Source organism: Acipenser ruthenus, chromosome 36 (assembly GCF_902713425.1).
Source record: "Acipenser ruthenus chromosome 36, fAciRut3.2 maternal haplotype, whole genome shotgun sequence".
Classification (NCBI taxonomy): Eukaryota; Metazoa; Chordata; class Actinopteri; order Acipenseriformes; family Acipenseridae; genus Acipenser; species Acipenser ruthenus.
Genome location: NC_081224.1, coordinates 11210804 through 11224402, shown reverse-complemented (window position 1 = coordinate 11224402; position 13599 = coordinate 11210804). Strand labels below are relative to the sequence as shown.

Genomic DNA, 13599 nt, shown 5'->3' with positions numbered 1-13599 from the left:
CACCTTCCAGTGATACAAACTCATAATGACTACACTTTGGCAGAAGAAACGTTGCATAGGAAATGCATCTTTATTGTTTGTAAAATCTTACACTCTTTAAATCATTGCATACAAGTTATTCTCCAAAACAATATGGGGCCATTTAATAACTTAACAACTACTGGCACTGAACGTTTCTAGACAGGGTTGGGGGGGGGGGGGGGAGGGGATGGGGGGGTCAGTTCCTGGAATGGGAATTTGAATCGGGAATTGATTTTAAAAAAACATAATTTGATTTCAGAAAAAGCAATTGCCCGCGACCCTGCTTCTATCAATTGAAATGTTCACATGTTGAAGGGGCAGGTCAAGAAGTATTGCGGACCGTCACACGCACAGAATCGCCTACTTGATGAAAAACAGCAATCAAAGTAAAATAAAGAGACTGCGCACAACTACTGTTACAGTTTGTCTATTGTTTTTGTTTTTTTTTAAGTTTGACCTCATCAAGTTTCATAGCACAATACCCTCTACAAAGACCATTACAAGACCCTTCTAGTTTGCTCCTCAGAAGGGCGTTGTGTGTCCTAAGAGAATCAGGATTGTTTTAAAGCTTCATTTCACAAATCCAGTGTTCTTCCGAGTTGCAAGGAACGTCATTCAGCTTGCTGCTGGTCACTTTGCCACAGTCTTCATTATTTCCAGCATTGTTTGGCTCCCCAGAATTCCAAAATCTAAATAGTAGAACGACATCAGTTATCAATCGCATGGTGTCCTATAAAACACGAACGTGTGATCACACGCCAACAGGAAACACTTCAAGCTCGCTGTATGAATCCTTCTTCAGTTATTACGAGACTTATCACAGTATTGTGTGAGCCCCTGTAAACTGAACGTTGAAAAGAGCGAGTCCAGTTACAGCAATTCAATCTTCCCAGACTGTAGGCTGCAGGGCTGTCTCCTGTGCAGTGCTTACAAGGAGTAATCTGAGTGACCAGGTCTCGAGTCTCTCTCTGTCTTTTACAGGAATGCTTATTCATTGGAAATTGCACTGAAGAGCAAGCGGTCTCCTGTTTTTAATGAATTTGCAGCGGCATGATGTAATCGCACTAAATTTAGGAACGCATCGTTTGGAAGGACTTGCCTTGTCTCGACTGTGCGTCCGTCCAGCCACTTCCAACTCCCTTCCGTCTCAGAATCACTCAGTCCAAGCCAGTAATGAGTGGAGCCTATTCTGCTCTTCAGATAATCCTGAAAACATCATTGTAGAAAGTAGTTGCAGTGCAAGGGAATCGTTTTTAATAACATATAGTGAATATTAAATGAAATGAGCCTTAACACTTTTACTGTAAAATGATTTTCCTGAGTGGAACTCTGACAAAACTGGTAGAATATTCAATGTGTTATCCTTCGATATCCTTCTCCAGAACCTGATTTGTAATGGTGAAATGAAGAGAACACGTCATACCCAGTCACTTGAATTGGAAATAAGTGGGGTACCCCAGCACCTGTTTATTCAGAGGCACCAGGGTATGTAGTAAGCAAGGGATCTAAGGGAGGTCAAATGGGCAATACAATTTTGCTAATTTTTTGGCTAATGTCTGGTGCTCTATTTGTGAACGTAATGTTTCACAACCCCGTGCTGTCAGTACGCACGCTAGATTCTAGAACTCCTAAATGTTCCAAAGCGTCACTTTTATGTTGGATTGGAACCCGTACCTGCAGTTCCGTCCCTCTGAAGCTGCAAGCTTCACCAATTACTTTACAGCCCTGTGATGTGCGATTGAGTGGACTAGCAGTGTGTCAGGTCAGCGCTACCCCTGCTTACCAGCTCTTGGGCGCTGCTGATCAGTGCGAGGGAAGCGTTTTTACTGTTGCAGGACTCCTTTGCTTTGTGCCAGTTTGCGCGCTTCTTGGAGAAGTAGTAGCATGCTTCATTGAATGAGATCCATTCACAGGGGCAGGGTTTGATGGACACTGAAGACAAGGACATCTTCAGTTATCATTATTTTACAGCTCTGGACAAAAGCGATAGGCTTGTGAAACATTTGTACACTTTAATAAACCTGTAAACTATGGGCAGTGTTAAGGTAACTACTCTTTTTTTTTAAGGCAGGATTTGGTCAATGACATGTGTGTTTTGACCAATCATATGCAAGATTACATTAGCAATTAAGATAACAAAGGGTAAAGGCTAGTGACGAGGTGGAAAACGTTGAAGAAAACGGATTACCAAAGAAACGTCTGTTACAGATGCTTACCTTTACTGATTAGGTGAGACACGTCATTTCCAAAGCTAGTGACCAGCGCAGAGAGCTGAGAATCTGAAAGGAAGCACACAGAAGTCCATTACTAAACTATTCTCGGGTCTCTCTCAAGTCCAATACTAATCTAGCTGGGCCAGAACACGTTATGCTGACAAGTACATCTTAAGGGTTCCTAATTTTTTTTAAAGAAAGAAAATAAAAAAACGGTCCTATATTATCCACCCAGACCCTCCAAAAAACAGAGCATGATTAATATATAAATATCAGAAAAAAAAGACACAAACTGACAAGAGACAGCTTTATGTTACTTTATTTTACTGAGGACTACAATGGGCAGTACAGAAATGTGTCCACTAGGGTGCGCCAAAGCACCTGTGTAAAGTCATGCCTTTCAAAGGAGTGGCTAATGCAACTGAAATTACCAAACCGGGCTTTAACTGTTAAATAAACAGACATGTTATAAAAAATGCTTTTTCCAAGAGTTTGATATTTCATTTGTATTTGTACATTCATCTTCCTTCAGGAGACACTGCTGTATAAATATATTCAGTATGAAAGAGCCCCAGAGCCCTGTGTGTGCATACCGTTGTCTTGCAAGGTCTTCTGTGTGGTTCTCAGGTCCTGTAGTACTGCAGCTATTTCCGAATCTGAAACAGAAACATTAGCGTCATACACCAGCCAGTCTGCCTGTCGGGACACAGCATTAGCTAACCAAGGCTTTCAAAATCCTCTTATTAACCCCTGCTGGGGGTGTGGAGGCGGTCCTGCATTACCAAGGATATCATCCTCTTATCAAATTACCAAACTGGGCTTTAACTGTTAAATAAACAGACATGCAATAAAAAATGCTTTTTCCAAGAGTTTGATATTTCATTTGTATTTGTACATTCATCTTCCTTCAGGAGACACTGCTGTATAAATATATTCAGTATGAAAGAGCCCCAGAGCCCTGTGTGTGCATACCGTTGTCTTGCAAGATCTTCTGTGTGGTTCTCAGGTCCTGTAGTACTGCAGCTATTTCCGAATCTGAAACAGAGACATTAGCGTCATACACAGCCAGTCTGTTTGTCGGGACACAGCATTAGCTAACCAAGGCTTTCAAAATCCTCTTATTAATCTCTGCTGGGAGTGTGGAGGCGGTCCTGCATTACCGAGGATATCATCCTCTTATCAAAGTGTAATTAAACATTTCCTTGCTAATTCTTCTATTCTGTGCATGCTGCTGGATCACGGTCATCAACTGTCCCGTCGCGCGGACAGCTCCAGTTTTGAATTTACGATGCTGGCAGGGGGCTGGATGTTGCTGACATGCTTGTTAGTTCAGTACTGGCAAACATTAGTTTTTATAACATTATTCGTGGATATTCTGGTATTTCAAAAGATCACTTCTTTGACTATAATTTTTGCAACGTCCATTTAAATCCCTGCCTTGAAGGATTCCTTTCTTTCTATGGTAATTTTAGAAATGAAAACCTGGCGATTAGTATCCTGACATCTCTCAGGATCTGACATCCTACCAGCTAAGAGACCCATGTAAAAATCTACAATCATAGCCAAAGTGGAGCAGAGGGCCAATTCACAGGACTTTCAAAAATGAAAAACGAAGGATATGTACCTTTTTCTGTCAGGAGAGTTTTCAGGGTTTGTATTTCTGCAGTGCCTGAAAACAAGAAAGCAGATCATATGTGGGGCTCTTAATTTTTTATTGTATTTATTTATTTTTATTCCACTGAAATTGCAGTAAACATTCTGCTTTATTTGTGTGGTTTTTTATACTTGAAACTCCTTTAGAAATCACCAGTCTGCCCTCGGACAAGGAGAACTGAGGATATAACCTCACAACTCAAACACCAATACCCGAAGAAAGTTAATAAAAAATACAACGTGTAACTACATTATGTACCAAAAAAAAAAATACTATTGCAGATTACATTTTTTGGCTTAAATTGAAATAAATATATTTAAAACATGTGCTGACTAATATAAGGATATCATTTTAAAAAGACAACATGCATAATCTTATTTTTTAATCTGTGTCCAGCAGCACTCAGATCAAACATCATGCTATTAACACTTACCTTTAGAAACGTAATTCTCAAAATTTGCCCTCATTTGAGAATCTGTGAAAGAAGACATCCGATTGGTGAGCTGAAGTTATGAGAAGTCTCTAAACTAATTCAATAGATCGCCTGGCACTAACAATATCTGCAGGTCTGTGGTGTATCTTCCTCCTAGACTACTTGATGTTCATAATTTGACTATCAAATACATCCCAAGGTGTTTCTGTGCAGGCTGTTGGGTTTACAACAAACCCAGTCTTGTGTGTGTTTAAATGTTACAGTGTTTGTTTTATTGAAATGTACCTCCTAGGGGAACTTTACCCTCACATTTTTAATCTTTTAATTCATTATTTCTTATACTGAAACCCCTCTTTGTCTTTGCTTCCTTTTGCTCTGTGCCAAAATGTCAATTAAAAAAAAAGTGTCTAGGGAACCCAAAGTCAAGGTATTTAAATAAGAGGACGTTGCCCTCTTTAAACACAAGGTGGCGCTCTCGGTGTCCGGTCATCTAGCGATAGCGCTACGAACGGCATCTGTCAGGATCTGACATTCAACCAGCTAAGAGCCCCGTGTATAAATCTACAATCATAGCCAAAGTGGAGCAGAGGGCCAATTCACAGGACTTTCAAAAATGAAAAACGAAGGATATGTACCTTTTTCTGTCAGGTGAGTTTTCAGGGTTTGTATTTCTGCAGTGCCTGAAAAAAAAAATGATCATATGTGGGGTTCTTAATTTTTTATTGTATTTATTCATTGTTATTCCGCTGAAATTGCAGTAAACATTCTGGTTTATTTGTGTGGTTTTTGTTTAATACTTTAAACTGTTTTAGAAATCACCAGTCTGCGCTCAGAGAAGGAGAACTGAGGTTATAACCTCTCCACTCAAACACCACTACCTGAACCTCAGCTGCGTTTCCTTTATTGAGGCTCGTCGTACTTACATTTCACAAACAGCAAGGAGAGCAGAGCCGCCCACATCACAGAGCTAGCGATCAGCAGAACGTAGAGAAACACAATCGATTTGGTTCCGCAGACATTGTGATCTGGATAATAATAATAACAATAATTCACAATAAATAGTTTCAGAATAGTTCTTTATAGCTGTAGTTGCAGTTTGTTTTTTAAGTCTACGTTTCATACATTTAAAATCATTTCTCTTGGTGTTTAATGTACATAAGAACATAAGAAAGGTTACAAACGAGAGGAGGCCATTCAGCCCATCTTGCTCGTTTGGTTGTTAGTAGCTTATTGATCCCAGAATCTCCTCAAGCAGCTTCTTGAAGGATCCCAGGGTGTCAGCTTCAACAACATTACTGGAGAGTTGGTTCCAGACCCTCACAATTCTCTGTGTAAAAAAGTGCCTCCTATTTTCTGTTCTGAATGCCCCTTTATCTAATCTCCATTTGTGACCCCTAGTCCTTGTTTCTTTTTTCAGGTTGAAAAAGTCCCCTGGGTCGACATTGTCAATACCTTATAGGATTTTGAATATTTGAATCAGATCATCGCGTAGCCTTCTCTGTTCAAGACTGAATAGATTCAATTCTTTTAGCCTGTCTGCATACGACATGCCTTTTAAACCCGGGATAATTCTGGTTGCTCTTCTTTGTACTCTTTCTAGAGCAGCAATATCCTTTTTGTAACGAGGTGACCGGAACTGAACACTATATTCTAGATGAGGTCTTACTAATGGATTGTAAAGTTTTAACATTACTTCCCTTGACTTAAATTCAACACTTTTCACAATAAAGACTGATGTCGGTGACATTCAGTCTTCCTGTTCAGCACAGAACACACAAACAGAGGTTTGACTTTCATTCCATCAAGTGCTAATTGTGAAATCAATAGAAAGCGTGAACTCAGTAGAATTTCTGTGAAATGTTGTTTTAGGAACCAGTGAATAAATAGCCTACTTGTGGCTGCCTGTGATTTCACTTCCTCTTTGAATGCTTCTGTTTGGTTTGTTTTTTTCTCCTCCATTTTAATGGAATCTTCAAAATTTTCATAGTCGGCTTCATCATCTTCATCATCCATTCCTGCTGTTGAAATTAAAAATGCAACAGACCCCCTACTTAGCAAAACTTGATCACAATAGCAAGCAAAACAGACTGCGTTTTCTACATCACTGCCCAGGAACAAACTTGGGATTTCGAAGACAACTTTATGCATATTTCAGCAAACACTAAAAAAAAACACAGCAAAAAAAATATATATATATATTATTGTGTATTGGGAGAAATGAACTTGTTATTTTGTCAGTGTAATTGCTTGTGTTTTACAGAAGTGGGGTGTTGGGATTGTATTGCACATTGTTCCCCTCTCAGACCCCTTACTTACTAAATACTGTGTCTCTTTAAAAATTCTCTTGTCTTTAAAATATGCACAATATTCAGGAATAAATGAAAACGTAATTTTGAGAATGCACTTTTATTTTGAACAAACATCTCACAAACTAAACATCTAAAATAAATTACAAAAATGAAGCCCTAGCATAATATTACACCAATTCATTTATTGAAGGCCTTTCTATTGATATATAGAAAGCCCCCATCCTTGGATTGCTTCGCTCCCCCCCCCCCCCCCCTGTTGAGAACCACAGGGTAGCTGTGATGGAATAACCACCACAACACCTCACATCAGCTGTCCATGAACAGTTCACCCTGAGTTGCTGTGATCATAAGTTCTTGAAGACTCTGATCAACGCAAACCAAAGACCGCTAAACGAAAAGCCTGACCTCTCCCACCCAAACCAAGCTGCATCAACAACAGTCAAAGCTGCACAACAGCAGAAACAAGCGGAGGACCGGAGTAAACCGCTGATGCTACAACAACCGCCCTCCTGTCTGTCACCAACTCACTTAAGTGTGCCCGAGCTGCCTCTCTCTCCTCTGTCCTAATTCTCCTCGACCTCTCTGCTGCCTTTGACACTGTTGATCACTCTATTCTACTATCATCTCTTGCTGACCTGGGGATCTCTGGCACTGCTCTGGCCTGGTTCTCCTCCTACCTCTCCAACCGCACTTACCAGGTAACCTGGTGTGGAGCAACCTCCACACCTCACCCACTCTTAACTGGAGTCCCCCAAGGGTCAGTCTTGGGTCCTCTCCTGTTCTCTCTCTACACCCGCTCCCTGGGCCCCCTCATTGCATCCTATGGTTTCTCATACCATTTCTATGCTGATGATGCTCAGATTTTCCTCTCCTTCCCCACCTCTGACTCCACCATCTCCTCCCGTATCTCTACCTGTCTGTCTGCTATTTCCTCCTGGATGCACTCGCATCACCTCAAACTCAACCTCTCTAAATCTGACCTCCTTTTCTTTCCCTCCTCCTCCCCCTCCTCTGATCTCTCTATCTCTGTTCCTCTGGAATCTACCACACTCTCTCCCTCTTCCTACGCTAAGAACCTTGGAGTCACCCTGGACCCCTGCCTCTCTTATTCCCAGCACATCTCCACTCTGGCACGCACTTGCCGATTCTTCCTGAGCAACATCCGAAGAATCCGACCCTTCCTCACCAACTATGCTACCCAGCTCCTGGTCCAGGCCCTGGTACTCTCCCGCCTAGACTACTGCAACTCACTCCTGGCTGGCCTCCCTGCATCCGCCACCCGTCCGCTCCATCTCATCCAGAACTCTGCTGCCCGCCTGGTGTTCTCTCTGCCTCGCTTCGCCCACGCTACTCCACTACTCCGCTCGCTCCACTGGCTCACGATCACCGCTCGCATCCAGTTCAAGACTCTTGTACTAGCCTACAGATGCCTTGATCAGACTGCAACCAGCTACCTCCAGACCCTCATCTCTCCCTACACCCCCACTCGACCTCTCCGCTCCGCCTGCACTAGAAGACTGGCTCTACCTCCGCTACGCTCCCCTGCCTCCCGAGCCCGCTCCTTCTCCACCCTTGCTCCGCAGTGGTGGAATGACCTTCCTACAGATGTCAGGACTGCCCAGTCCCTGACCACATTCCGGCGCCCACTTAAGACTCACCTCTTCAAACAGCAGCTGTAGAACTCCTCTGTTGTATCCTGGGACACTATCACCCTTCATTTAAATATGCTTTATTTTGCTCTTATCTGCCCCCTATTTTACTACATTTAATCCTGTACTTCAGAATATTGTAATCTGCCAAGTGTTTAACCTGTAGTATTTTGTACTTAATCATATCCTGATGTAACTATCACTATTTAATCATATCCTGATGTAACTTTCACTATTATCTGCTGTATTATTGAATTGTGGTTTGTCACACTTGAAAAAAAAAAATTATTGTATTTCTTGCTCTTATTGTATTACTTGTATTGTAACACTTGAATGTATTTTGTATTTGCTTGCGATTGTAAGTCGCCCTGGATAAGGGTGTCTGCTAAGAAATAAATAATAATAATAATAATAATAACATCCATATACATTGTAACTCCTGAATGTGTCCAAGACTTTTGCATAGCAGTGTGTGTATATATATATACATACATATATATATATATATATATATATATATATATATATATATATATATATATATACATATATACATACATATATATATATATATATATATATATATATATATATATAGATATATATATATATATATATTTTTTTTTTACTATATAACACAGCTACTCCCATGACAAGATACTACAATCCCGTCACACCTAAGCTTAAAGTAACCCTAGATCAGAGATAAGAGACGAGATGTACCTGGAGCTTGGTATCTTTCCCTGTCGCTGTGTTTTCTTTTTCCAATTTGTTGATGGAAGTCACTGTTTCCATAGACATCGTCAGCCATGCTGCAGATCACACCGATCATGCACCAGTTATGAAGCACTCTCCCAGGAAGTCTTTATTTAAAGCACTACAGAAAATTTGTGTTTCAAAGAACAACAGAAAGTGATAACCACAAACATCTCGCTCAGAAAAAGCAGAAGTAGGATGATGAAGAGCTTACTTGAGTTTCAAAAGGTTTAGTGTCGTTAATGATATGGTATATAGATCTTTTTGGTTGTAATTTGACTAGTCCTTTTTACAATCAGACTGAAAATTGCTTATTGAGATGGCAATGTGTTTGTGTTAAAATGGTGAAGCACTCAGATCCCTGATCGGCTGTGTGCTATGATTGAACACACACAGCATAGAGCTGCACGGTTTCTTTAAAATGACTTCAAAGATCGGAAATATTTCCGCTATAGATCGCTCTGTCCAGCACAAGAAGGGGATATTTCATGTGTTGTTATTTTTACATTTATTTATGTTTTCATTTTGTTTGATAATTCACTGAGAGTGAAAAAATTATGTCTTTATGGACACATAAAAAGTGAAATATTACAATTTAACATTCACTGTTTTTCAGGTCAGCATTTCAATATTTAGGAACAATTGTTGTATAATATAACTCGAGAGAAAATGATCAACTTTGCATGTGACAAACGCTATTTTTCTGCTTTAATAACTATTATGTTTAAATCATGAAATATCTTGAAGTACCTCTTTTTAGCCAGGGTGTTTTTTTTACCATGAACAAAATACAGCCCTACCCATGACTCAGTGTAAACCAACTAATTAAAATCTCAAGCGTGCTGCAAAACACACCCAAATACAGAGTGAACTTACAAAACCTGTGGTCTGTCGCAAGTGACGCTGAATCAGCTAGGCTGGTCAGTAAAATATTGAGTCCTTTGACATGGAGGATCTCGGTAGCTACAGCTGTTGGTTCATCAATTGAATCAGATTCAGTTGTATTGTGTCTGCCAACTGATGATGTGAGGCAGAACAGTAATTGGACACCAGAAAATATGAATAACAGTGAGTTTTGGCCTCCTTCAGTGTTCTGGATGGAAGGCGTACCTCGCAAAGTGACTCTGTGCGAACAAAAGGAAATATAAAGAAATAATATTTACAGCTAAACGTGTCCAAGTATCTTATAGGAATGAAGTCAGGCCATGGAAATCCACACCTGTGATGGAGAAACATTGGATCAAGGGACTTCTTGTGGAAACAACTAAGAGCGAAACCTGGTACAGGAGCTGAATCCTGCTGAGAACATATGGATATGCTGAATATGTACTAGGCGATTTCAAATATGGAATGTATTATAAAATGAAGTGTCAAAGATATTAGGAAGGATAAAGAAAGAGTATCCTTGTACCACTAGTAGGTGGCTCTCTTGCTCCATGAAATAGGTCAGTCCTCTCTTGTTTGGAATTACACATGTATTCAATTAAATACTTAGTGGTCTGAGAATCCCTAAGAAAATATATATAATGAACGATTTACCACTAGTATATCTAATCTTCAGAAAGCATGACGCTTGATAAAAAGCACCATTCCGGCTAAAAGTGAACGTTAATCTACAAATTTATGTCAAGAAAAGCACAAGATAAGAAGAGACTCTTTATGACCAAAAGATTAACTAACAAGCCAGAGGTCTTGAGAAAAAATCCTGTCTCGGCTGGATTTTGTATGAACAAAGAGAAGGGTCATACGGGCCTATATTTGGATTTAAATCCTAAAAGGGATTCACCAAAATAATATTATAGCAATTGATAAACAGAGGTAAATTAATTGAAAGATTATCTTATAATGAAACAGGTTCAGTGCTAATTGAAACTGTTTATAGTTCATAACAGTTATTTCATAAGATTAATAATATGTTTTAAGTATTTGCTATAATGAGAAAACATATTATTTAAAACTGACAAGTATTATTGCTTGTTCACGACTTTGCTGTAGTGATAAGAAGATTAAAACCTGGAGCAGTATTCGATTTACTTAAATGGGAAAATGGTACAAGTTTATTCTTCTTTCTATTGAACAATAAGACTTCTAGACATTATGATATCCATTGAAGTATAGAAGTTAAAAGGTGTTGTGTTATGTTTTTGTGTTAAGTTTGTAATAATATACTATAATGTACCTTGTTATTAATCCACTATACTATTGTCTAATGATGGTAGATGGATTCCTTATAATGTGGTGATTTGAAACTGCTACAGTGAAACCAGGGCCTCTCTTCTTATCTAGAAAGAGGGAATGTCCTTGGGTTCCACTTCAGCAGAGCTGCAAGCCTCATAGAGATGAAGTGTTAAGGTTTATGGAGTTAGTGGTTTAGTACTGATAAGTAAATGTCTTGAAATAATATGCACAACTCATGGCTTAATGGACAGGTCATATATCTAATAAAGTGCTTTGCACAGACTCTGACCTTGGAAAAAACAAGAGACTGTGGAAACTGCTAGCAGTAACATATTCCCAGAGAGGTACAGGTCAGAGCCTGGTCAGTGCATCTCTTAATGGATAAATAATTGTAATGAAAACTATTACCACTTAAACTTAGTGAAACTAAATGACTTGAATATTGTATGAGACAAACTTGTGTCAAATACTCTGTTAGACAATGGTATATGGAATCAAAACTGACTCATTAACAAAATGATGAAACAATATGAAGTTAAAAGAAACACATACCTTTAATTTAGCATAATATAATCACTTAGAAGATGATGTCACATATTAAGAACATCTCTCATATAACACATATAAAATTAGTGTTTTGCATGCAGTAGTGTTTTTATATTATATTATAAACCAAGATCCTGGGAACCTTGGTTCACTTAACGTTTCAGATAAAGGAGGGGCTCGGAGGAAAGCAAAGAAATGAGATCATAGGTTTGGAGTTAGACAAACATACGCGGTGACGTTACCCGTGCACAAACCTTCCCGTAATTAAGTCTAGCAAATACGAGGGGAAAAAGAACAGGCTATTATAGATAAATAATAGCTTAGGTTAATTGGAAACGTCTATAAAACGAAAACGACTCAGGAACTCCTTGCAATGGACGACAATGTGGAAGATAGGGAAAAATAGTTATAGATAATATATATATAAGAGTATGAATAATATGGATACAATTAAAGATGAAAACACAGTCAGAAGTAGGGAAAGAGACTGCTAATAAAAAATTGAGTATGTGGAAGAAAGCTGTTACTTGCCTTAATAGGTCCAAAGAAAAAAAGAAAAAGAAAAACAAATTAAGCAATTAAAAGAATAAATCTGATTTAAACAAAAACAAAAAAAAACTGCAAGAGTAAACTCAGTCTGTCTCGGGAAGCTGCAGCTAGCAGAGAGTGAGAGGAGAGCACCGGCTCCACCCACTAATTCATGTGACTTGCGATCAGGTCCTAACGGGAGTAGGACACAGCACAGAAAGGAACTACCTCTGAAAAACTCAGAGCGCTGAATACATTAGATCACCTATGTATAATACATTGGCTGTTTGAAGCTATGATGGAGGGGGGGGGGGTCTAGAGCCCTGTCTGATGCAGGCGGGTTAAGAATTCAGAAAGAAAATTACGATTGGATTAGAAAAAAAAATAAATAAATAAAGTTAGAAATGAGGAATGGATGTAACTGCAACCAGTTTGTTACATGCATTTCATTTGCTATGATTCAGGTAGTCCTACAGAAGGGAATGCTGAATTTAGTCAAATTAATTAAAGCAGTGCTAGCAGCATTGATACAGCCTATCTTGTAATGCAAGTAAGGAATGTTTAGTTCACCCAGAGGGGCGGTAACCTGCAAGGAGAGCGAGAGCTCACAGACTGCACCAACTCGTATGTATAATGAGGAGGGGGTCTTGCAGAGAGAGCCCAGCGAGCAGGAATGCACAGAGAGCAGACCTAAAATAACATAGAGTGATATAGCAGATGTTTAATTTTTAACCCATCAGCACCAGAAGCAGTTGAAATTGTGATAGAGAAGGTGGAAGATTATTTAAAAAATTGAAATTTATAAAATAATACAGAGAAAAAATAAATAAATAATGACATTAAATTAAATAATTAAATACAATTAAATGAAAATAAATAATTAAATTAGGATTAAATTAAATTAAATTAAATTAGATTAAGGATTAGAGTATGAATCTGAGTACAATTTACAAAGAAAAGGTTAACAGTATCTCTTCCCTGAAAATGAAAATGAAGACGAACAACTAGTTATAGGTTGTGATGGAATTGTTTAATTATGTGAAAATACTAATAGGAAAAGTACAAGACATTACCATTAGAGTGAGTGGTAAGCCTTTAGAAGCTCACTTCCACATTGGAGAACAGGCTGTCATAAGGAATAAAGGAGATGAAATGCCAATTAAATATTTGGGTTTCAATTTCTCCTCTACTGAACAGCAGTTTTGTTACGAAGAAAGGTTGATAACTGCCCTTTCTAAAGTAATGGCATCTTTGTTCAATTTAGCTCAGGACGATCTTATTGAAGTTTTCAGTAATATCCCAGGATTAGCTA

The 13599-nt window shown here is 38.9% G+C and overlaps 1 protein-coding gene across 8 annotated transcripts; it reads right to left on the bottom strand.

Moving 5' to 3' along the window:
* Positions 1-583: 583 nt before the first annotated feature.
* LOC131706633 (hepatic lectin-like) lies at positions 584-12514 on the bottom strand. 8 transcript variants are annotated; one of them, XM_059008100.1, is made up of 13 exons: positions 12291-12512; positions 9003-9156; positions 6214-6336; positions 5245-5346; positions 4957-5001; positions 4322-4363; positions 3859-3903; positions 3207-3269; positions 2828-2890; positions 2238-2300; positions 1805-1953; positions 1121-1227; positions 584-710 (listed from the first exon to the last, which is right to left on the bottom strand). In XM_059008100.1, the coding sequence occupies exons 2-13, from the start codon at positions 9109-9111 to the stop codon at positions 584-586; spliced, it is 1038 nt and encodes a 345-aa protein (XP_058864083.1). In that variant the 5' UTR covers positions 9112-9156; positions 12291-12512. The 8 variants fall into 8 exon arrangements, with proteins under 8 accessions (XP_058864083.1, XP_058864082.1, XP_058864084.1 ...); XM_059008099.1 differs by having other exon boundaries at positions 6214-6339; positions 12291-12510; XM_059008101.1 differs by having other exon boundaries at positions 2828-2878; positions 6214-6339; positions 12291-12509.
* Positions 12515-13599: the final 1085 nt, after the last annotated feature.

Excerpts from the sequence above, each read along its gene's own strand:
- LOC131706633 (XM_059008099.1), bottom strand. The coding sequence starts at position 9,111 with ATGATCGGTGTGATCTGCAGCATGGCTGACGATGTCTATGGAAACAGT. Across the intron at positions 2,891-3,206 it reads GAAGATCTTGCAAGACAACG|ATTCGGAAATAGCTGCAGTA; the intron begins GTATGCACACAC and ends TTTCTGTTTCAG. Across the intron at positions 1,228-1,804 it reads TCAGCAGCGCCCAAGAGCTG|GATTATCTGAAGAGCAGAAT; the intron begins GTAAGCAGGGGT and ends TGATGTTTTCAG.